General features: G+C 37.4%; 1 protein-coding gene across 1 annotated transcript in view; it reads right to left on the bottom strand.

Annotated features, from left to right (window-relative positions):
• Positions 1-25,454, bottom strand: part of LOC149544202 (uncharacterized) — a 141,065-nt gene that overhangs the window by 20,135 nt on the left and 95,476 nt on the right. Inside the window, exons 6-8 of the mRNA XM_089798713.1 lie at positions 6,390-6,506; positions 6,101-6,244; positions 5,893-5,994 (exon numbers count right to left, since the gene is read on the bottom strand). Coding sequence (XP_089654839.1) covers positions 5,893-5,994; positions 6,101-6,244; positions 6,390-6,506 — 363 coding nt within the window. The remainder of the gene's footprint in view (positions 1-5,892; positions 5,995-6,100; positions 6,245-6,389; positions 6,507-25,454) is intronic.

Raw genomic sequence — 25,454 nt, 5'->3', positions numbered from 1 at the left:
TAAAGAGTTAACATAATAAATTTCCTAGCAATTAAAACCCTACAGATTTGTACACTGACTGAGAAAAACTAAGAATCTGGCACGAATATTGTAACCACAAATTCGCATACTGATTAAAAAAATTCGGAAAATATATATATATATATATATATATATATATATATATATAATCTATCAAGAATGCTGGAAGAAAGAAACCAAACAACCCCATAAATTAATAATCCAACAATGTACTCACTTTGCAAATGAGTCTTTGTTGAACTTCCTTACACATGTCAAAAATGTACCAGAAAATTATACATACATTTCCTTATAACAAGTTTGTGGGAATCCTTATGATTGGAAAATTATACTGATGACAATGAAAATGCAGGACCTAGTGAAACCTGTTGTTGGGTATTACAATATGTCTCATCAAATGTGTTATATGGACACTCTCTCGGATGAATGAGAACATTATCATTGGTATCACACCTGTTGTGCTTATCACTTGATATAAACTTGATTGATATTAATGGTAAATATGGCAATTCTCTGATGTTACATTGTATTTACATGTAAATGTTATAATTCTCTATCAGTACTAGTAGTAATCATTAATCAGCTTTACTTGTGGGCGGTAAATATTTGGCGTCATTCCCTCTACAACCTCACAAAGCGACATAATGTTAATGGCAAACAAAAAGCAATGGTGCAACCAATAGACTACGGTAGAAGTAGTAGTTAGGAGCAAGAAGAGAAGAATAAAGAACTATCTCAAGGCAAACAAGCATTGACAGCTGACTTCATCTCACTACTCGAACCATCCATTGAAACCCACGTGAGGAGGGAAGGCGCACAAGGAGTACCAAAGAATGTCATGTGGAGTGCCCTTGGAGTGAGTATGGCAGTGGATCGTTTGATGTGTCATCTCCCTCGATCATTGGCACAAGCATTCCTTGCCCTTCAGAACCAACAAGAGAAAGTCAATCGGGACAATTGAAGGCAACAAGTCCGACAAGACTACAATCGCCGAAGGGAGGAAGAAGAGCGATGAAACTTGTCGTAAGGGAAACATGAACAAAACCCTGAAAGGGAAATTTCTTACTTGAAGTGGTGAGACAGTTATCATAGTTTGATCCTATTCAAAAGCAGAAGCATCGGTAAGGTATGACCTTTCGATCTTTCCTATTATACTTAGAAAGGTGTTGGAGACATGTCACACAACACTAGCGACAGAAACAGTTAACACTAAGTTATAGTTTACCAACTTGGAACTTACAAGTCAAGGGAGTACTTTCATCCATTTCAAAAGATCCCCACATAAATGAATGAAATAAAAAAACGAGATTGATATAGTAGACTATTGGGAAAGCCTCGCGAATGAGTATGGAGTTTGGAGAAAAATGTGGTCCAGGACGTTTCTAGACTTCGTAAGGAACTGCAACACATTTCCCATTCTTGATTTAGTTAAAGATAATAGCAATGATATACACCCTCAATATGGGAAAGAGAAGGATAAGTCAATCACATTACCTGAATGGTCACAAATGAAGGAGCCAAAAAAATTGAGTATTTTGATGAAGGAGGTGATGGATAGATAGAGGGATGGGATAGATAAGCAAATCAACAAGTTGAGAAAGCAACGATAACATTACCTTGGTAAATGCAAGAATAAAAACTAAGGAGTATTTTTCCAGGACAATTAGCCATTAAAGATTGAATAACAATGAGGAAGGACAAGCTTCAAGAAAAAGGTAAGGGATAGTTGAAAGCTAAAAAGAAAAGAATAAGGAAGTTACGAGTCTAGGCATAGAAAGTGTGAACCTACAATAGCTCAATCCAAAATAGGTTCCCCATCTATTAGGGAGATCAATATGCAAGATAAAGAAGAAGAATTAGGAAAAGTTATTGATATGGATATAGTAACCCAAGAGGATCAAGATGAATCCCCCTCATCACAATCAGCGGAGCAAGAGATTGGAGAACATCAAAGTCTCCTACCATACAGTTGGAAGTTGATTTGAGGGAAGACATGAGAAATCCTAGTCCCAATGATAAGAGATTGATGAAAAAATTAGTTAAGCTTTAAGTGGACTTACTGAAGAAAATCAACTTGAGGATGCCATAGTCCTTGATTGGTTGAATGCCAGCATGGAGAAGAAGGTTGAAGAGTTGCAGCTAATTGAGGATATTAATGCATTTGTAGCCTTATTTGGTAAGGCAAAGGAACCAAAGCAAGCTAAATAAGTTCACTCAAATTACTGGAGATGGTTCAAGAGCTCGCATCCTACGTGTGGCTGTCCCAATGGTTGATAAAACTAGCGAAGATATCACTTCTATTGATCATTACATTGCAACATTTGATCTTCAGCCATCAACCAAGAGATGGGAATTCTAAGAGCTAAAATATACTCCTGGTACAATTGAAGAAAGAATGGATAGGATTGAAGAAAAGGAGATGTTGGAGTTGGAGAACAAAAGATTGAAAGAATACATACAATGGCTTATGAATCCAACAGGACAAGAAGCTATTAAACTTGCTCCACCTATCCCTAATCCTAAAGAATCTGTTGACACCTATGAGGCAATGAAGAACATGCATTAAGAGGTGAAGAAATGTATTGAAGATTTTGTAAGGCAACCAGAAGATGTCCTTACCAAGATGGTTCTAGCTCATAAAAAGACTATAGTGCTCAATAATAACGTCTAGTATTTAGAGGAGTCATTGAAAGAGTTTCAACCAATCCAAGACAAGATGATCCCTAGCCTCCAAGCATTACGGAGAATCTCTACATCAACACTAGTTCGAGAAGGAGTAATTAAAGAAGTATGTATGTATGACTTTAATTACTGGTTGTAGCTATGAGGAAATCCACATTTGATCATGCACAAGATGATTGTCTTGGGGTTGAAGGATCTATCCTTGACATACATTTGAAGATCCTTATATCAATCAAGTACTTATCAGGTGAGGATACTGATGTTTCCAGTGAACTAAACTTGGAAGAGTTAGAAGGAAGGATTGAAATCAGTTTACTTTCAAGGGATAGAATCCATCAATAAAAGTCAATTGGATTGTCTTGCCTCTCATGGTTTCCATCAATCATTTGCAGAGGCATACAATAAGTTGCAAAAGCATTCTCGATACTTGCATGGCAAGGTCTAGATGTGATTCAGTTGCGACAATATAGCTTATCAAGCATTGCAATGGAAGAATTTGATAAAGTAATGTTCACATTCCTTGACCTTGCTAAAATAGAAAAGGATAAAGGCGTGCACCTTCTAGATGTGAGTTTTTGATGACTAGGCATTGCATGATTTTCCAATTGGTCCGTCAAGAAATATTTTGTTGAGTGTATTAAATGATATCATTTAATGTTTGTAGCAACCCTAAATAGTGTTTTTGTGGGATAATCTTGGCCATTGGTTTCAAATCAATCCAAGCGGTTCATTATACCGGGAATCCTATATAAACTTCACTCCTCCCATTTGTAAAAGAGAGCTTTTGAATTACTATCACTGTGGTACTGCCACAATTGAGATAAAACATTGAACTATGGTGATTTAGTGATTATTGTGAAGTGTTGTTTGGTTCTTTGATCTCTCAAATTAGTTTAGAATTCGCTTCAAGTATTTAGTATAGAATTTTCTTCAAGTATTTAGTTTAGAATTTGCTCCAAGTGCTTTAGTAGATTTAGTTGGATGAAGGAGATTGCGGATGAACCTTTGTGAAATCTAATCCATACTAGTTATGATGTGTTGATTGTAAGTCACTTTGTGTGGTCAACTAAAATCAAAATATAAGCTTAACTTCAATTGTTGCTTACTCATTTATATGCATCCTACAAATAGTGTGATGTTGCCAGCAAAGATTTGAACATCAATTGCTTACCTTAAAAGATTGCACTACCTTGGTGGAAATTGATGACAAAGCTATTTCTAGTAGAGTTTACAAATGCATTCATGGTCTCTTGCAATCGAGGATTAGATTAGGGCTTCTAGACTCTTAATCTCTTTGCAATTTATTTGAAAATTTGTTAGAAGTAGGATCAGGCACTGCATTGTTAAATCCTTTGAAAAGTAAAGTTGATAGATTCAAAGTGAATAGCAAACGTTCCTTTGAATAACCAGCATACATCAAGCCAAACCAGTGCATATCCACACTAAAAATGCAAGTACGCAATCAGAACCTTGGAGTCGCCTCTATAATCTTCTCATAGTCTTAGCATATGAGGTGTCTTTGTTCAAGATAGGATAGAGTGTCTTTTGGCACTTTATTCTATGTTGGTGTGGTCAATAAACACCCATCAACAGACCCACTTTTGCAATCTTGGCTAAGCTATTGGAGCATGTTGCTAATCTTTGGGATAGGATGTCTACAGAATTTCACTATTATTCATATCCAAATCTTGTTCTAGGATCTAAAATAAATGCAAGCTGTTTGTGAGCTCCAATTGTCAATGTACCTAGTACCTAAGACGAGATCATGTTTTGAAGAGGACTTTTGTCATTCCATGTTCTTTAATCTTGTTTAGTGAGGTTATCATTTGTGTGCACTAAAGGAACTTCAAAGAACATACTAAATAGAGTAATAGAATATAACACAATAGAAGACTAACAAACATAGCAAGATAATTTTATGGACTGCACCCATCTCTCTAGAAGGGAACATTTTGCTAATTTTGCACACATACCAAATGAAGTGTTTTAGAATGATTTACTATCCTTTTTTGAGTTTATCAGCTGCTTGGGACACGATAGAGAGCTGGAATTGTTGTCATTTATCCTACTCATAATTCATGAAGGGAATAACATGAGCTATCTTTTAAATCCATTTACTTCCAGGTTTGCTTGGCTAACTAATGCCTCATTAAAAATTCAGTTTTATTTATTCTGAGCTATTTTGTCCTAAGTCACTCGTGGATATTCAAAGTATATATTCACTGCCACAAAGTTACTGAAAAGTAATTATCGTTTCCTTTCTATGATGATAGTTACCATAAGGAAAGCAAGAAAGTGAATGGAAACTTCTTATGGGGCAAATTCTACAAGTTGAACACATACTGTAGTAGTTAGCCATTTGTGTGCTGAATTATTAACTTAAACCTGTTTTTGAATTAATACTGAATCCCATTTAATTTTTTTGTTTACAGTGTAGCAGGTAGCCCAAGTATGACATTGAAAAATATTGCTATTTGAAATGCTAACATCCTTTCTACTTGACTATTTTATTTTGTGATGCTGACAGGGATGATGTTGGAATTCCAATTGAGATGGTGTTTAATTCAGAAAACATGAAATTTTAATGTGGGTTCTTCATATATATGTCCATTCAACCTGTACTACCTGAAGTTTTAGCTGAACAGAGATGCTTGTGTTCTATAACTATAGCAGATAATAATACAAACATCTTACTCATCCTACATTTGAAAAATTAAAAGGGCAACTTCCTGTTGTCAGATCTGTATTTAACATTTTATATGGCTAAACTCATTGTGTACTACACGTGAACTCTGTACGGTATTTCAAGCATGATTTTTATGGCCTAGATTTGCTTCTAGGAAATTTTCTGAAATCTTGGAATTCTGTCAACCATTCGAAATGCTTAGCTACTCTCTGCACTCAAAACATTTTCTTCTATTTTGTTTCTTAGCAGTCCCCATTAGCTTACAATTTTACATGTGCAACAATAATATAAAAATTACCTTTCAAACATTGTAAGCCTTGTGAATCACACAGTTGAGAACTTGGACCAAAATAGAAATGATAAAATTCATATTATCAGGGACTGAAAATCCATGCAGAATCAAACACAAAATCGATTTTGCCGAAGCATCTAAATTACACAGAGTAAATAATCTGAGTTTATGTATTCCTCACCCAAAAATCCCTGTGAACATATATACTTGCCTCTAGTTTACTAATCCCTTTCAGTGTGCTTTTGTATGCAAGAAGAGAGTATCCCAATGCTACGCCAAGATTGCGGAGAACGGTTGAGTCAGTCAAGTCACGCTACAACATACCAAATTGGCAAATAAGTGAGTTTAAGAAAAATAGTATGTGATTCTGACTGACATGCAGTGAAGACTAAAATGTAAATGAAAACAAGACAAAGTACCTGCCAGCGTGAAATAGGGAGCTTTGAGCTAAGGTGACCAGAGACTTCATTAGCTACTCCAAGATTGCCCTCACTGTTCTCAAAATCAATTGGATTGATCTTATGAGGCATGGTTGAAGATCCTATCTCACCAGCTTTCACTTGCTACAAAAAAACATAAAATCAGCAACAAATTTCAAAAGTTGTCTTTCACATTGAAACATTTTTCATTATGAAAATCAATTAATTTTGAAAGCACAGGGTTCAATCAGCACCAATTTCAAACCAAAGTTTAAATGGTTGGTTGTACCTGTCTGAAGTAACCCAAGGATATGTAACCCCATACATCTCTATCAAAGTCAATTAGAATGTTGTTAAACAGCACAATTGCATTGCAGAGCCTTGCTATATAATCATGAGGTTCAATCTGTAAAATGAGACAATATAACATCAGATAAAAAAACTTTATAAGTTACTAATGAAGTAAAATAACTGTAATATATACCAATAACATTGAACTTTCAAAACTAAGAATAAGCCTAGGTTTTCCAAGAGCGTGAAAGAAGGAAGATAATTTATATTAAATGATCCAAAGAAATCAAACTATGTTGCAGTTTACCTCCCACAACCCTGCAAGATACATAACATGTTTCATGTTTTTCTTCATCTAACAACCAATTATGGCCAAAAGACAAAGAGGTGTTATTAGTGGCTATCTTCCCTCCACGGTAACCAACAGACATTATAGCTTTGATTATTTAGGACTGTCATCATGTTTGGCTATTTAGTCCCTTCAACGCAAGTAATCATGGATTCAGACTGGGTACAATTAAGATTAATGCCCTGTTGGTAAACGGATTCGTCTTCACACAGAACTTCCAAAATAACCCTTATCTGCCCAATAATGAAGACATAAAAAGCTACCAACAGTTGGGTCGCTTTGCGATTGGATTGTGCAAGCGCCCTCTGAATTTTACAGGGTACAGCTCCCCGATTTAGATATGCAAAGAATGAGATTGAGAAATGCTTTTAATCTGAAAGCGAAGGCTACCCTCACTATTCCTGGATAGGGGGCAAGTTACTATAACATAAATAAAATGGAACAACCTTCACATACGGCAATGGAAATATACATTCTTTCCACCTGTACATGCATTCATAAAGAATGACAAATGATTAAATGAACAAGAACTCTGCCCAATATACAGACCCAGCGATATAAGATGACCCCATAATCCAATCTTGATTTAGATATAAACCACAGAAAAGGATTCAAAGTATGCAACCTTCAAATAAGATATGGAGCTTTTCATTTATTCAAAATTCATTTGAACAGGATATACTGCTGAACATTCAAAATACTTGCAGAGATACTAACTTTAAAGTTTACAGTATGATAACAATAAAAAACTGCTAACCTATACAATCTAATACGCAGCACAAAATCTGCCTTTTCCCCTATCATGCAGCATACAATCTGTCAAAAATAGTGGAACCCCTCTTTTGTTTTCTCTGCTCAATTAAATAGAACTCAGGAAAAAATACTCATTCGGTTTTTGTAACTGTTTTTATGAAGACTATCCCCATCTTTTGCTTCGATGAGACCTTTTTCAGTTATCAAAACTGATTCTGGAAACTGCTCCTTTCTCATCTCCAAATTTTCATCCGCTTGTTCTGTCTTCATATGATCTTTAAATAAAATTACATATCCTACTATTGAGGAAAAGTAAAGTATCACGGATAAATGTAATGTTCAATAAAACATTATAATATCGTTTGCTTTTCTCCAAGCTTCCATTTACAGACACTTGTCACTATTAGGCTGGGCCATTACAAGGTGGATACATTTCAACAATCAAACTTGGATAGCAGAGGTCGTATCTTCTTCTTTCAATCATGATTGGGCATCAAGAAAGTCCACAGTCTTTATACTGTCGGCCCCTTGTTATGTTCATTCCTTTGTTGTCGCTGCATGTATACCGACTCTAAGATGTCACAATAAGCTCATGGTCTTTCCTGAAGGTATTATTCTTCTCTGATTAGCATACATAGGTCCTCAAGTTCCCTTACATATTTTCTGAATCACACAAGGTAGGTCAGCATTCAATCAAAAACTTGGCGGCTCCCTCCATGTCCTTGTGTTCGCCAAATTCAAGTAATTTGGCTAACAGTTCATATGCATGGTTTACATATTGGATTCAAGAAAACTCATTCAGTTTGGTCTCAATGAGTACCCCGCTCCTTCATCTACTATGGTGAATCAGCATATTTGGTGCCGCTAGTACTCGTGATAGAAGATAGGTGGAAGACTTTGGTGGTGGAGATATGCTTCACGGCATTGTGTCAAGCAGCTCATGTGTATGTCAATGTTCTAACCGTGGGGATTGGGTCCTCTGTTCGGGACCCCATTCTAAGGCACAATCATAGATAATGAGAAGGGAATCGGATTTCTCCACCAAACCCAATATGTGCATGATCTATCCCCACTGACAGCATCAGTATGGAGTTGTATTTGGCGCCATGGGTCGGCTGATTTTGGCTTGGGTCGGCTTCAATACCGTGGATGCCAGCACCCCTCAATACCAACACTTTACATTCATTCTCATAGAATCGGGTCCAACTAAACCTTTTGAATTCTAAGTATTGCAGTCAAAACACATACTTGATCTTATGTGCTCTATAGTTAAACTTTGGAAGGTTGAGGTCACTATTCAAACACACAAATGAGACTCGTGCCTCATTTCCTTTACTATGCATCTTTGGTGCAATCACTCGACCTCTTGAGTTAGAAAAACTTGGCACCAAGTTTATAAAACATCTCCATTCTTCAAGACCATCCAGGCCACAGCCGCTCATCTCATGTCCCACTTGAGAAATCACTCCTATCTGTCTAGGCATATTATTGATAAATTATTATCATGACTGTATTGAAATGTTGTCAAACAATTTATGTCAATCCTTGATCAGGCCTACACGATGTCATATGCTTGTTGATACATAGAAGACTCTGTTGTGTCATCTCACGCCAATATTTCTACAAGCGTAAGAATAAGAATACTCTTCTCTCATGACCTTTGATGATTTAGTGTGTGGGCACTTAGATTGGCTATGCTCGGAGGTTTGGGCTCACATATCAAATTTATTTCCCTTCTTTCTTGATGCATTCTCGTATTATACCCTGCATATTTGTTTGAAGATTTGAAAGAGTTTCGGTGCTTGACTTTGGGTCGAATTCACATTAATCATCGAGTGTCCCTTCCTGGTCACTTTATGAGATGACATCAGGTTTGATTAAAATCTTGGAAGAAGACATCCTCATTTCCGGCTTCCAAAGTTATGAACTTGTTGTGGGAACACATGACTCGATCAACTATCAAGGGATTACATAGTTTGTGTGTACACTCGGTGTCACTACACGTTCGTCCCTTTCTACCGGAAGGGAACTCCATATCTTTACCGAGCTTGGGCATTATGTCAAATGATTCTCATGCATTGTTGGTCTATGCATTTCATAGGGAAAAACCTGAATGAAATTAAGGGAGATGCCAGTGTATCTTTTAGCTGCATATATGCTCATATATAATCTAGTATGAGAGTATAGTAAAACTTCACCCATGCATCCTTGAAGCTTCAATTACTATATTCCCTTCATAGGTAACTCATATATTTATAATTTTGAGTTCTTGGACTTTAGATTCTGAACATCTAAGCTAGAAGTCTGAGCCTTTGAAGTCTAGTCAACATGAATTCTCTGGACTAACGAACTTGACCTTTCAAAATACTAAACTTGTGAACCTTTGGAATCTAGTGCATTTTCAAAACTTTAATACATGGTTAGATTATGGCAAACCTACATTTGGACTTGAACCATTGAACCTTGCTCAACAGGTACAAAGTGGTTCAAAACTACTTCATACCATCTGAAGTTTGACACGTGTCATTTGGCTTGTTTTTATGACAATTAATTTGAACATTGTCTTCGTAAAACAAGACTCCACAAAGTACTTTTTGATATGGATTAGGGGAGATTGAAGGGCAAAATATGAAAAAGTTATCAAGGGGGCCAAGTTTCCAAGCTTGCAAATTGGGGTCAAAACACCAACTAACATTGGCTCTAACTAGGGTGTATGTGCATGAAAAGTGCATAAAGAATCCAGCATTTCTTGTCAAAAGAATAGTGTCTTATCCATTGGGCAATAGAGTCAAAGCACGTGACGAGAAAGAGGGGCTACTAGCGGGGAGAGCAAGGCATCAACCAAAACGGAAAGCAAAACAAACTACTCAAGACCCCTAAACCAAACACAAAGCAACAGCAAATCAAAGAAAGAAAAGCTAAACTATGTGCCACAAAACTTGCAGAACAAGAGCATATTTACAAACATATACATAGGCAGGAAGATCATACCATGGCACTTAGAAACATGGAGTACTTACGTGAAGCCATCAACTGGCTAAGAAAAATAAGAGCCTTTCCGGGTCAGCAGGTTGCATTTGAATGCAAGATCACCATACCGTCTTTGTTTGGTAGGCTCCAGGTGGAAAGATTTCTAATTAATCATGCGCAAGAACTTGGCGAAGTGATTGTCATATCCAAACAACCATGACTCATCATAAGTTTCAGGCTGCAATATCTTGCCATCATTTTGAGTGAAGTAATTTGTATCACAAACAGCCACATCCTTCTCTTGGGAAAAACAAGCTAAACCATGAATGAGGTAGGCATTGGGGGAAGAGCCTCGTAGAAAATTTCAAACCAGATCTTGGAACTAGGCCTGCTGAAAGTCCATCTCCCATAAGTTCATCAGCAACTTTAGTTTTAAAATAGAATGCCTCCAACATTTGGGGCTGAGACCACTTCGCTTGAGTTGGGGTGAGAACAAACAAGAAAGCCTGGTGCTCAATCTTCTCATCAAATGCACAAACTCTAAATTCCGGTTCATCAATTATCACATTATGAATAGCATTGGACTCAACAAAGGAAGCACCATGATCTTTGTATTTGAAAACCGAAGGCATCAAGCTTAAGGTATCATTTACCTCAACCTTACATAGGTTGTCTTTGGCATGCACATCAATGATCTTTTGGACATCACCCACTATGTCATCTTCAGCTTTCTCAAGAAGCCGTGGATTATTCACTGAGGGAACTTCTAACTGGCTATCATGCCTTGGACTAGTTGTAGCTTTCTTGCTTTGCTGATGTATGATCATACTGCTAGAATTTCCAATATGATCTTCTTCTTCTTCATTACTATAAGGAATGAAGAGAGGATTATACCTAATTTCAAAGTCCTCAATATGTTTAGTAGGAGAGTATAATGCATTCATGTTGCTCCAACTGATCTCATCATCTATACTTTTTAACTGATTCTCTACTGTTGTCATATCAGCCACATTCTTGCTTTGACATGCAAAAAAAAAATCAGAATTCACGGTTTCTTCATGCATGTTACAAACTGAACTATCCTCAGGACATGTAGTTAAAACCAATGTTTTTTTAAAACTACTTTCAATGACCATAGAATCAAACTCAGTATAAGAAACTTCCTTTTTAGGAATGGGATAAAAATCTTCTTCAGGCAAAAATACAGGTTGAAAATCATGACCCTTCGCCTCTTTATTATCACTTACCAACAATCCCTCCATGACATGAGGTTCTTCTTTAACATTCAGCTCTTCTTGTTGAGCTTGTCGCTGACTGAGATTCCAAATCACGGATGATTCTACAACTTCTGACAAAAAGATTTGTTCTTCAGGAGCCACAGTGTTGAATGGCGTTGCTTCTTTAATCTCTGGTTTTTCCCTTGAACTCTCAGTGGAAATAAAGATTTCTTGACCAGAATTCTTGATATTATTATACCTTTCATACACACACTCCAACAGCATGGCAGATTGTCGATCTTCAGCAGGGTTTAACTTGTTCTTTTCAGCTTTACAAATGCTTCCTCTGAAAGCATCCCAAAAATATTGGAGCATTGGGTCTTCTTCAGAATTATCTCATCAGCAGTAGGTCTCTTTCGAGGCTATTCCTTTAAGCCAATTTCTTGTTCACTCATGACTATATAGTTGCAAGAAATATAAATAGAAGAAATCACTGGAACTTCTTCCTCCACAACTTCTAATTCTTTTTCGAGTTGCTATACCTTCCTCTTGAATGCCTCCAAATCTTTCAACTTATGGCATCTAACACAAAGGCTTCTCCAAAATAGAGATGATGTGTGATCATTTTCCATGCTTGTATCATTTCTAACAGCTCGGGAAATACTTTCTTTGAAGCTGTCTATGAATTCGTGCAACACTATCATCCATTTGATAGAGGTCTATGAGAGAGAGATTAGGCCTAGCCCTTCTCATGGCTTTTATATTCGGCATGGTCTTTACACGGAGTCGCCAATTTCTTGCATGTAAAGATTCTGCTAATTCTTTGCTCTTTGGATCAGACTTGTAGTTCAGTTTGACTGACTGGGAACGATCTTCTAAATATTATGAATATTCAGATTATTTGATGAAGTTATGACTTACCTTGAATGCAGATCCAATGCTCTTATTATCAATCTGAAAATTAGAATATCTCAGACTTAGTATTCGCTGGAGGTAAGATGCTTATAGGAGCAGACTGCTGTGTATTGCGTGTCCCATAAACTGCATTTACAACCAAATATATATCCTTTCTAGAGGGTATGTCCCTCAAGGGACATAGCCCTGAACTTGGCACTAATTATAAATTTCCCTAGGTCGGCGATTTAAGAGACTTGGATTAGTAATTAACTAACTAAGTGTTAGTTTAGTTATCAACCAAACAAACGCATCTCTTAGAAATTGCCGGCATCTATAGGAGAAGCATGTGTATGTATTGAGTGCCAATCGTTAGATATCTTATCAATAAGAGAAGGTACAGTCTGTACTGGCAGACCTGTAGGATTATCTTGGTTAGAATTTTAACATTGCACACGGAGATAATCATAAAACTGAGGAAATAATTGTTAGGCACTAAATCTTCAATTTGAATCCCCAGCGGAGTCACAAAAAATCTGTTGGTAAATAGATTCGTCTTCACACAAAACTTCCAAAATAATCCTTACCTGCCCAATAATGAAGACATAAAAAGCTACCAACAGTTGGGTCGCTTTGCCATTGGATTGTGCAAGCGCCCTCTGAATTTTATAGGGCACAACTCCCCGATTTAGATATGCAAAGAATGAGATTAAGAAATGTTTTTAACCTAAAAGCAAAGGCTACCCTCACTATTCTTGGATAGGGGCAAGTAACTATAACATAAATAAAATCGAACAACCTTCACATACGGCAATGGAAATATACATTCTTTCCACCCATATATGCATTCAAAAAGAATGAGAAACGATTAAACGAACAAGAACTCTGCCCAATATACAAACCCCGATATAAGATGACCCCATAATCCAATCTTGATTCAAATATAAACCATAGAAAAGGATTCAAACTATTGTCGGTAAAATCTATAGTGTAGCCAACGGGTACAATTATATCCGAATGGGCGTGTGACGGTTGAGTCACCCCTTTGGGAAGGTATATGTACACCGTTCGGAATGGACTTTGTAATCATCATTATTGTGATCAATCATATCGAATATTGTAGTATCTTTTGTATACATGTGAAAAAAAGAATACTTCTATGTTACATGTCCTTGTCTATTGTTTGAATGCACTAATAAACCGTTTACCCTGTATAGTAAACATTTGGTGTCGTTGCCTATAAGGACCGGGTGCTATGAATGTCAAACACATTGAATAAAGATTGAAATAAGAATCCAGAAGATGACAGCATATGTGTGGCACAAGAAACATTAAATCGCACACAGCTAAGCGATTGGAGGCACAAACTCCAACAACTTGCGGAAGGGTATGGCAATGGTGGCACGGGAGATGACCACAGTACCACTGGAGCACTGACGAACAGAGTGTAGTAGCCAAGTCGATCAAGGGAGAGGTTGATAAAAGAAGCCTGAGAAAGACAAAGGGTGATTGAGGGAACAAAGGAAGAATTGGCAAACTGGTATACGCCAAGGGGGAATCCAAACGGAAGGGAAAGGACCAGCGAGGCTCGAAGTGTCGAAAGAACACAAGCATGGGGTGAACTCTTTGTCCCCGATACACCTAACGAGCAAGTACAATTTGGTCGAAACAACCAAGTCCTTGAGGAAGCCTTCATGCCACTCGAGAATGTAGGTGTCCGTAACGCGGGTGTTCAGAGCAGTATGGGAGTACAGAACAACGCGGGTACTGACAGTAGCGCACAACAAAAGAAGGAAAGGGTACCGATGGCCGGTCCAAAGGAAAAGTTACCAAAGTTTGACGAGGATGGCACGGTTGACCCGATGAGACACTACAAAACTTGCGAGACGATTTTGGACAGCGAATAGAAAAAACAACTAGGACAAATGGACAAGGCTATTTCTAGCCACCTTACGAGGTGTAGCAATTGATTGATTTTCTAACACCGATCCAGCAAAGCTAATGACATGGGAAAACATAAAGAAGGAATTTATTACAAAGTTTCAACTACTACGAGATGACAATGAGATAGTAGCAGAAATCTACACCACAAAACAAGGAAAAAATGAAACAGTCCATGTATATGCTAGAAAACTAAAAGAATTAGTAAACAAAATGGAAAGTAAGCCAATAGACGGGTTGAAAAAGAGATGGTTCATAGAAGGACTACGCTCGGATTTAAAAAGGAAAATGAAGATTTCGTCATACACTAAAGCATACAATCGAGCGATGGGCTTAGAGAGTGAATAGAAAACAAAAAAGAAGAAGAAAAGCAGATCATCCGACTCAAATGAATCCTCTTCTAAAGATAGTAGTAGTGATGAAAAGAGCAGTAAGAAGGTCCGAGCCCTCCAAATGGATATGATTAGCATGATGAAAGAGTTTAAGAATATGCAGAAAGGGAATAGCCAGAACAAAGAAAATGAGCTATGGTGCACAAAATGCAAGACAGAAAGTCACACTAAGGGATCTTGTCCGAAGAATCAGTTCTATAGTATTTGCCAAATTGCAGGACATTCCACAAAGGAATGCCCGTTCAATATGAAAACAAAAGGGCATCAACAAGTGCTCCTAACACAGGAAGCATTCACGTCAGGAGGGAATGGAAACACAAACAATGATGGTGCCAGCTCAAGCGGGCATAGAAACAACAGAAGGGTACAAAACAACACCAACAACAATAATAATAACAATAATAATGGGGGCCACAGTCGAATTCAGTATGATGCAAACGGCCGACCGATGGTTCAATGTCGGGCATGCAACTTGTGGGGCCAATTTGCACGAAATTGTACAATGACGAACACACCGCAATTGTTATGCAGATGGTGTGGTCCTAGAGACCATGAAGATGCCAAGTGCCCAAAATCAAAATTAGGAGTGAATTTGATCAACATCGAATCAAGAACGGACGAAGAGGAAGTCTTGGCAATTACGCGTAAACAGGCAAAGTTGTACCCAAACTCGACGGAAGAAAAGAAGAGACTGGGAGAAGCACGAGCGGAAATTGAGAAAGGGATGCAGACAAAGAAATCACAAACGGAGAAGGGGGACACTGCGGGTACCTCAATGACGAACTCTACAGAACTGAACATCATAAGGCGGATATTACAAACTGAAGTACCACTAAAATTAAATGATCTGATCCTTACAATGCCCCAACTATGAATGGCACTCACAAACATGGCTCCGGCTGCTAAACTACTAGAAGAACCTAGGAAGGAGAAGAAAAGCAAAACAAGTGCAGCAGACCCAATGCTGCTAGCCCTCATATTAGTAAGGCATCCAGCAACTGTAGAAATGGGAATATTGGGAACGATCCTCTCAGACACAATTGTGGACAAAGGTTCAAACGTAAATGTCCTACCAAAAGATACCTGAAAAAAGTTGGGACAGCCGAAGTTGTGGCCACCCACGTTCCAATTGCTAACTGCAGACCAACATGGCATTAAGCCTCTAAAGATCCTAATGGCACAATCAGTAACTATTGGAACATAGTCATTCCTGCTCGACTTTATAGTCATCCTGCTAAAAAGAAGGGGATATGACGCCATTCTTGGACGAGGATGCCTCATACAAGCAAAGGGTAAACATGACTAGAAGAAGAATACACTATCAATGGAGAGCAGAGGATGAAGATTTATTATTGATTTACACACACAAATGGTGGGAGAAGAAGCTGGATCGTCCGATTCAGAAGGAGAAGACGAAGGTAAGAAGCAAATGGAACCGGATGAGGAAGGAGTCCTACGGTTAAAAAGTGGAACAAAGGACGATGATCTAGATTCGGTAAACGGTCTATTTCACTGGCAGATGGAGGTTTACGAGCTCTTTTTGAGTTGTAATATGTTAAGCGTTGACGAAGGTGAGAAAGGAGAAGAGAATGAATGTCCGAAGGAATACAGAGAAGCAGAAGAAGGAAAGGCAGTTAGGGCAGAAGTTGAAGGGAAGAACATACCATAAGAACTCAAAATAAGGGAAGATTCCATCATACGGTACACAGTGAACGAACCACACAGAAATAATATGTTATGCCACACCACAAATTTAGTAGAAAAGCACCGACAACAAAGAAGACACATCGTACGGTCTACACAGGAAACAATGAGGAAGGGCTTAATAAAAACTGCAATTGTATGAAGTGAACGTTCTAGAATCAAGAATACAGTTATTGATGGTAAGGAGTGGCAGCCGATGGAATTCATGGTATCGGCCATGAAAGTTACACAGAACAAGCATAAGGCATGGCACGACAAGCACTTGAAGTTGAACAGATTTCAATCAGGACAACTAGTGCTGAAGTATAATGGGCGCAACGAGATCAGACCACGTAGATTTAAAATAAAGTGGGTCGGGCCATATGTTTACTGTATAGGCTAAACGGTTTATTAATGCATTCAAACAATAGACAAGGACATGTAACAAAGAAGTATTCCTTTTATTATTCGCATGTATACAGAAGATACTACAATATTCGATATGGTTGATAACAATGATGATGATTACAAAGTTCATTCCGAACGGTGTACATATACCTTTCCAAAGGGGTGACTCAACTGTTACGCACCCATTCGGATACAATTGCACCCGTTGGCTACAATATAGATTTTACCGACAACACAAAGTATGAATCCTTCGAATAAGATATGGAACTTTTCATTCATTCAAAATTCATTTGAAGGGATATACTGCTAAACATTCAAAATACTTGCAGAGATACTAACTTTAAAGTTTACAGTATGATAACAATAAAAAACTGCTAACCTATACAATCTACTACGCAACACACAATCTGCCTTTTCCCCTATCATGCAGCATACAATCTATCAAAAATATTGGAACCCCTCTTTTGTTTTCTTTGCTGAATTAAATAGAACTCAGGAAAAAAACCCCATTCGATTTTTGTAACTGTTTTTATGAAGACTATCCCAATCTTTTGCTTCAATGAGACCTTTTTCAGTTATCAAAATTGATTCTGAAAACTGCTCCTTTCTCATCTCCAAATTTTCATCCACTTGTTCTGTTTTCATATGATCTTTAAATAAAATTACATATCCTATTATAAAGGAAAGGTAAAGTATCACGGATAAACATAATGTTCAATAAAACATTATAATATTGTTTGCTTTTCTCCAAGCTTCCATTTACGGACACCTATCACTATCATGCTGGGTCATTACAAGGTGGATACGTTTTAACAATCAAACTTGGATAGCAGAGGTCCTTTCTTCTTCTTTCAATTATGATCAAGCATCAAGAAAGTCTCCATTCTTTATACTGTCAGCCCCTTGTTATGTTTGTTGCTTTGTTGTCGCTGCATGTATACCAACTCTAAGATGTCACAATAAGCTCACAGTCTTTCCTAAAGGTATTATTCTTCTCTGATTAGCATACACGGGTCCTCAAGTTCCCTTGCATATTTTTTGAATCACACAAGGTAGGTGAGCATTCTGTCAAACACTTGGCAGCTCCCTCCATGTCCTTCCTTGTGTTCGCCGAATTCAAGTATTTTGGCTAACAGTTCACATGCATGGTTTATATATTGGATTCAAGAAAACTCGATCAGTTTGGTCCCAATCAGTACCTCGTTCCTTCATCTACTATGGTGAATAAGCATATTTGGTGCCGCTAGTACTCGTGATAAAAGATAGGTGGGAGGCTTTGGTGGTGGAGATATGGTTATCGACATTCTGTCAAGCAACTCATGTGTATGTCCGTGTTCTAACTATGGGGATCGGGTCCTCTATTCGGGACCCCATTATAAGGCACAAATCATAGATAATGAGAAGTGAATCGGGTTTCTCCACCAAACCCAATATGCACATGATCTATCCCCACTGACAGTATCAGTATGGAGTTGTCTTTGGCACCATGGGTCGGTTGATTTCAGCTTGGGTCGGCTTCAATATCATGGATGACAACACCCCTCCATGCCAACACTTTACTTTCATTCTCATTGAATCGAGTCCGGCTAAACCTTTCGAATTCTAAGTATTGCAGTCAAACCATAGTTTTGAGAATCGGCTGAATCGTGTGAATCGTGATTCAATTCAACGCAAGCGATTTTTTTGAATCATGAATCGGCTTTCCTGATTTTTTCGCATGAATCGCTTGAATGATTCATGCCAAAAATCGCCTGAATCGGTCCTAAAAATCGGCTACAGCAGAAATAAAGTTGGATTGAATTTATTTTTTAAATGAATGTTTCTTTTCTTTTCTTTTTGGCCTTTCCTCTTTGTTTTAACCCTAAAGGGCCTTCTAATTGTTAAGCATGAGTAGAAGAGAGGAAAAGTGAGAGAAGAAGAGAAAAGAAAAACCACAGGTTTTCAACCGGCAAGAAGAAAGAGCACCAAAGAGATCAGAAGTCCATCTGGGGAGGCCATAAATTGTATTGGGAGCATTAAGGAGTCAATATCAACACTCCTCAACTCATTTGCAAGAGGTAAGTGCTGATTTTTTTTTTGCATGTTACTGTATTATGCATTTTCTATTAAATTTTTTTAGTTTTCATTTGCAAATCTTGAATGTTTTTTAGTTTTACTAAATTGCAAACTAGGGTTTGTTGTTCTGTAGCTTTTGTTTATTGGTTTCAAACTTTGATATTTTACATGAATTTTCTTATTGCAGCAGCCCTTTGCTTTCATTTTCCGCAATGGGTGAAAATGATGAATGTTGGAAATATAGCGAAGAGTTTTGTGGAAGAAGCAAATTTCAAACAAAATATATGTTTTGTAAAGAAATAAATGTTGGAGGTATTTATAGATAGAAATACCACATTGCTGCTATATCTAGACATGATCTTACAATTTGCACTCAACAAACTGCTGAGGCAAAACGCACTTGTTTAGTGGCATTAGAAAAATATGAACAAGAGAAATTGAATAAGAAAATGCAACTTGAAGGGTTAAGGGCTATTGGCTCCCATGCTCCCGTAGCCACATCTACATCTGCATCAGCTTCTACATCCGTAGGTTGTGTTGGAGAGGGTTCTTCCAGGCCTCCTTTTCATCCTAGTTCTAGTACTCATGCGAGTGCTAGTGCTAGTCAATCTTATACTGAGACTAAGTCCAACTCCAACGTATTGCAGCCTAGAGTGCGGAAAAATAGAATGGATAGTTACTTTGTGCCCCGCACTACTCCTAGCTCACAACCCACGCTTGAGGGCATGGGTTTGAATAAGGAGATTCATGATGCTGCCAAAAAAGAGATTTGCAAATTTTGGTACTTTTGCAACATTTCATTTGTTGCAGCCAGGTAATTGATTCTTTTTTCTTTGTTTTCTTTAAGGTTAAACTTAAAAGTAAAACTTTAATTATATCTACTTGTTTTATGCTTACGTAATGATTTGACATCTAAATTTCTAACCATTATCTATTTGTGATAGGGCTCCCTATTGGCAAAACATGATAGATGCAGTTGCTATTTGTGGTCCAGGGTTTAAAGCCCCAACTAAAGCCAAGTTGAGTGGATACCTTTTGGATGATATGGTAGAGGATATAAGGGTTGAGCTTGAGGAGAACCGAAAAGAGTGGATCGAAAAGGGTTGCACTATCATAACTGATGGTTGGACAGATAGGAGAAATAGAACACTCCTCAATTTTCTTGTATCCTATGGAGGTGACTGATCATTCTACTTTTCTACATACATAATTGTGAATCGTGATTGAATATTTCAAATTTTGATTTGTTGATTGCTAATTTGTTGATGATTTATCATAATTTGTTCTTTTGTAGGATATACCATGTTTCTCGAATCCATTAATGCTTCCACTCATATAAAAAATGCCACATACTTATGTGAGGTTATTGAGGAAGTCATAGCAAAGGTGGGAGAACAACATGTGGTGTCGGTGGTGACAGATAATGCAGCAAGTTATGTTGCTGTAGGTAAACTTTTAACTTTTCAAGTTTTGAAAATAAATTTATTTGAATTTTGAACTTTTTCTAATTCTAAGTTTCTTAATTTCTAACATGTTTAAATTTCTAATTAACTTAAAATTGTTGTAGGTAAACTTTTGATGGAGAGGCACCCCACCATATTTTGGTCCCCTTGTGCAACACACTGCATTGACCTCATGTTGGAGGAAATTGGTAAGCTTGAGTGGGTCAAGTCATGTGTCGAAAGGGCAAAAAATATATGCAAGTTTATTTATAATCATTCATTTGTCCTTAGCACAATGAGGAAGTATACAAGAGGCGAGTTAGCTTGTCCAGGCATCACGAGGTTTGCCTCGAATTTCATCACACTGCAGTCCTTATTGACATCAAGGGATGATTTAAGGAGCATGTTTGTTGAGCAAGAGTGAATTTCATCTTCCTATGCTACGACCACTGCACGGGTAGATGTGGTGAATTGCATATTTGATGATGATGGTTTTTGGAAACCTACTAGACAAATCCTTAAGGTAAATTTATTGCAATTTAACATTTAGTATTTTACAAGTTACAATTTAGTATTTAATATTTAATATTTAATTGTTTAATGATTTAGTTTTACTTTAAGTTATATTATTTTATATTTAAGTTTTTGTTTTACTTTATATGTAGGTCACTGAGCCCCTTGTATCTCTCCTATGAACTACTAATGGAGAGAAGCCCTCTATGGGCTACATATATGAGGGCATGGATAGGGCCAAGGAGACCATTAGAGTCCAATATGCAGGAGTGTAGGAGAAGTATGCCCCTATTTGGGATATCATTGATAGGAAATGGTAGAATTAGCTCCACCGACCCATCCATGCAGCAGCTTACTTTTTGAATCCGGCATTTTGTTTCCATCCTGACTTCAAGGCAGATGAGGAGGTTTTCACTGGCTTGTATATAGTGATCGAGAGGTTGAGTAGTGATGAGGATAGCACAGCTGCAATCATTGAGCTCGACAAGTTCAATAATAAAGAAGGGCCTCTTTTCTCTAGCAGGATGGCCATAGATGCTCGAGCAACAATACAACCGAGTAAAAATTAAATAATATATTCATGAATCTAAAGTTTGACTTATAAGTTGTGCATTTTAAATTTTAAATGTTGATTATGTAATTTTAAAGTTGTAAATGAGACTAATTGTTTTTGTTTTCCCTTATTTCAGATAGATGTGGCAAATGTTTGGGCCCACAACCCCAAAACTTCACAGAATTGCCATCCGTATTCTGAGTTAGCCAAGCAGCGCTTCTGGATGTGAGCGCAGTTGGTCCATGTTTGAGCACATCCACTCGAAGAGGAGAAATAGGTTGACTGTGCAGAAGTTGAATGATCTTGTCTTTGTTCATTACAACCTTTGTCTTAGGATCAGACAGATTTTGGGCGCTGACTCCTCTCCGATCATTCGGGAGGAGATAGATCCAGAATCAGAGTGGCTCACAGAGGTTGTGGATTCAGTCTTCACTAAGGAAGACCGTGTGTGGGTTGCCCAGGTGGATATAGAGGTTGAGGCTGTGGCCATGGCAGAGGAGGCAGCTAGAGCACGTTCAGGCACTGGTAGACACACACTCGCATGCACAGACACAGGTCATAGCGATGTTGTTCGTGAGCCCATCTTACATGCGGGGGATATGGCTCGAGGGTCCTCTAGGCCCTACCTTAGACGCCTTTCTAGTAGGCAGACTAGATACTCAGAGGCTGAGGCTGAGGCTAAGGCTGCAGCCTAGCTTGAGGGTGACGATGAGGATGATGATGAGGCATGAGCTGGAGCCTTGTTTTTTTATTTTGTTTACAGATATTGATACTGATAAACATACATTTCATGGATCTTCATCTTAGATTCTTACATACATTTATGATTTGATGTCTTATGGATCTTCATCTTACATACATTCTATAATTTGAATCATTATGATCATATGATTTCTATTTACTTCAGCTAGCCTACAATTTACATTTTACATAACATAGTTACGTATGTGATGGATTTTATATTCCATGTTTATGTATGTTAAGTTTTAACTTTTATAATTCTATTTGATGATGTTATAGTGTGTTCAAGTTATATTCAATAAAGGGTGCATGAAATAAGTTTTAAATTGTTAAAATCTCTAAATTTAAAGGGTTTTTGTAATAACCCCAACAGGTTATAACTTCTTCAAACACCAAAAATCTTTACACTTCAGTGGTTTGACATTTCGTCAAACACTTTGCAAGCAAGCTCTGATACCAGTGTAATAATCCAGCTCAATTCCGACCTTAAAATGATGATTGAAGGCTCGAAGAATTTTGTCAAACACTTTGCATACAAAGGGTCATATGACTGATATAACTTTTTAGATTGCTGCAATGACTCTTGTTTCGATTTGCATCAAAGAGAATGCTTACAAAAAAGACTCCAGATTGTCTAAACAATGATCTAACATGAATGTGCAACTAATTTTGGCAATATTCAACACAAAGATGTGACTTAAACTACTTGCAATATGCAGCTACAGCAATTAGTAATTATAACAAATACTTTGGATGCAACCTAAGATGGCATTAATGCACTTACAACCAAGTGGCATTAATATAAACACTTAGTATGCAAAATTATAACATTATTTATGCCAAAAAGAGAACTTACAGCCAATTGACATTTTCTCAAACAATTGGCATGCAAACTAATAAGCTGATCATAAAACTCTAGGTTTGCAATATAGATAGTCTAAAAATTACAATGCTCTTTCAATTGCAAAATCCTAGCCTTCCTTTGATACCAATAATGCCAAATGGCAAACAAAGACAAGTACAATATGAAAATAGTGAAGTGCTGAAGCTATATTTGTACTCAGCTGAAAACCTACTTTTCTCAGAAAATATGCTGAATGAGAAGTGAAGAACCTGATTGTAGATGGCTGTAATAATTTTCTACAATGCTGCCCCTTCTGATTTGCTTTTTTCCGATCTGCTTTTTCCACTTGCTTTTTCCGGATTTTCTTTTTACATTTTTGCTTTTTCGAACTGCTTTTTCGGATTGCTTTTTTCGGACTGTTTTTTCCACCTGCTTTTTTCGGGTCTGCTTTTTCAGCCTGCTTTTTTCAGACTTGCTAGAAATGACCTCCAATAATTTCGACCCTGCTAAAAATGCCTCCAAAAATGCTGAAATGCTGAAAAATGGCCTTAGGCCCAATGATGCACTAGCTGAAGTAACTGAAGTATCACCTCCAAATGTGCAACCCTTCAGAAGATATTTCACTTCCTCAGTTATGCAAATCCAAGGGAGTTTTCGTTCCCAAAGATCAACTGACTATCTGAAACTACTAGGCTCCACAATAGACTATGTGACTAAATCACAATTTGATGTCAAGAGAGAAATAAACAACTGGATGATTAGAATGAAGCCCGGGGTGCCTATTTATTCTTTTTTCTCCACTTTCTCCAGAAGCTTTTAGAACATTATTTTATTTTATCTATTAAGTGACTTTATAAAATATTTTATAATTCAAGTCACTTTATTAAATTAATTAAATATAAAGTTACCTTTCAATATTTATTTATTTGATAACTTTATAAATAATTAACTTAATACCACTTATTTATTTAATTAAAATAATTAATTAGTCATCCTCATAAAATATTCGTTATTTTGGACAACCTAATTAATTAAATTAATTAAATCAAATTGCCTCCAAAATGGGGACATGACAGTTTTTTCAAATTTGTTGATTCATCACCGATTCATTGTCGATTCACGATTCGATTCGGCCTTGTCGATTCCGATTCTCATTACTTTGGTCAAAACACATACTCGATCTTATGTACTCTGTAGTTAAGCTTTGGAAGGTTGAGGTCACTATTCAAACACACAAATGAGATTCATGCGTCATTTTCTTTACTGTGCGTCTTTGGTGCAATCACCCGACCTCGAGTTAGGAAAACTTGGCACTAAGTTTATAAAATATCTCCATTCAGGCCATAGCCACTCATCTCATGTCCCACTTGAGAAATCACTCCTATCTATCTAGGTATATTATCGATAAACCATTATCATGACTATATTGGCATTCAGTCAAATAGTTTCTATCGATCCTTGATTGGGCCTATGCGATGTTCATATGCTTGTTGATTCACAGAAGACTCCGTTGTATCATCTCACGCCAATATTTCTACAAGCGTAAGAATAAGAATACTCTTCTCTCATGACCTTTGATGACTTAGTGTGTGGACAGTTATATCGGCTACGCTCCGAGGTCTGGGCTCACATATCAGAGTTATTTCCCTTCTTTCTTGATGCATTCTCGTATTACACCCTACATATTTGCTTGAAGATTTGAAAGAGTTTTGGTGCTTGACTTTGGGTCGAATTCACATTGATCACCGAGTGTCCCTTGGTGGGGTCACTTTATGAGATGACATTGGGTTTGATTAAAATCTTGGAAGAAGACATCCTCATTTGCGGCTTCCAGAGTTATGAACTTGTTGTGGGAACACATGACTTGATCAAATGTCGAGGGATTACATGGTTTGTGTGTACACTCAATGTCACTACACGTTCCTCCCTTGGTGTGGATAGGGAACTCCATATCTTTACCGAGCTTGGGCATTACGTCAAATGGTTCTAATGCACAGTTGGTGTATGCATTTCATGGGGAAAAACCTTAATGAAATTAAGGGAGATGCCTGTGTATCTTTCAGCTGCATATAGGCTCATATACAATCTAGTATGAGAGTACACTAAAACTTCCCCCACGCATCCTTAAAGCTTCATTTACTTTATTCCCTTCATAGGTAACTCACATATTTATAATTTTGAGTTCTTGGACTTTGGATTCTGAACATCTGAGCTAGAAGTCTGAGCCTTTGAAGTCTAATCAACATGGATTCTCTGGACTAACGAACCTGACCTTTCAAAATACTGAACTTGTGAACCTTTGGAATCT

The sequence above is a fragment of the Cupressus sempervirens genome, chromosome 8 (genome assembly GCF_028749045.1).
Source record: "Cupressus sempervirens isolate cs-2001-9-10 chromosome 8, ASM2874904v1, whole genome shotgun sequence".
Taxonomy (NCBI): domain Eukaryota; kingdom Viridiplantae; phylum Streptophyta; class Pinopsida; order Cupressales; family Cupressaceae; genus Cupressus; species Cupressus sempervirens.
This window is presented reverse-complemented; position numbering and strand designations above follow the sequence as displayed.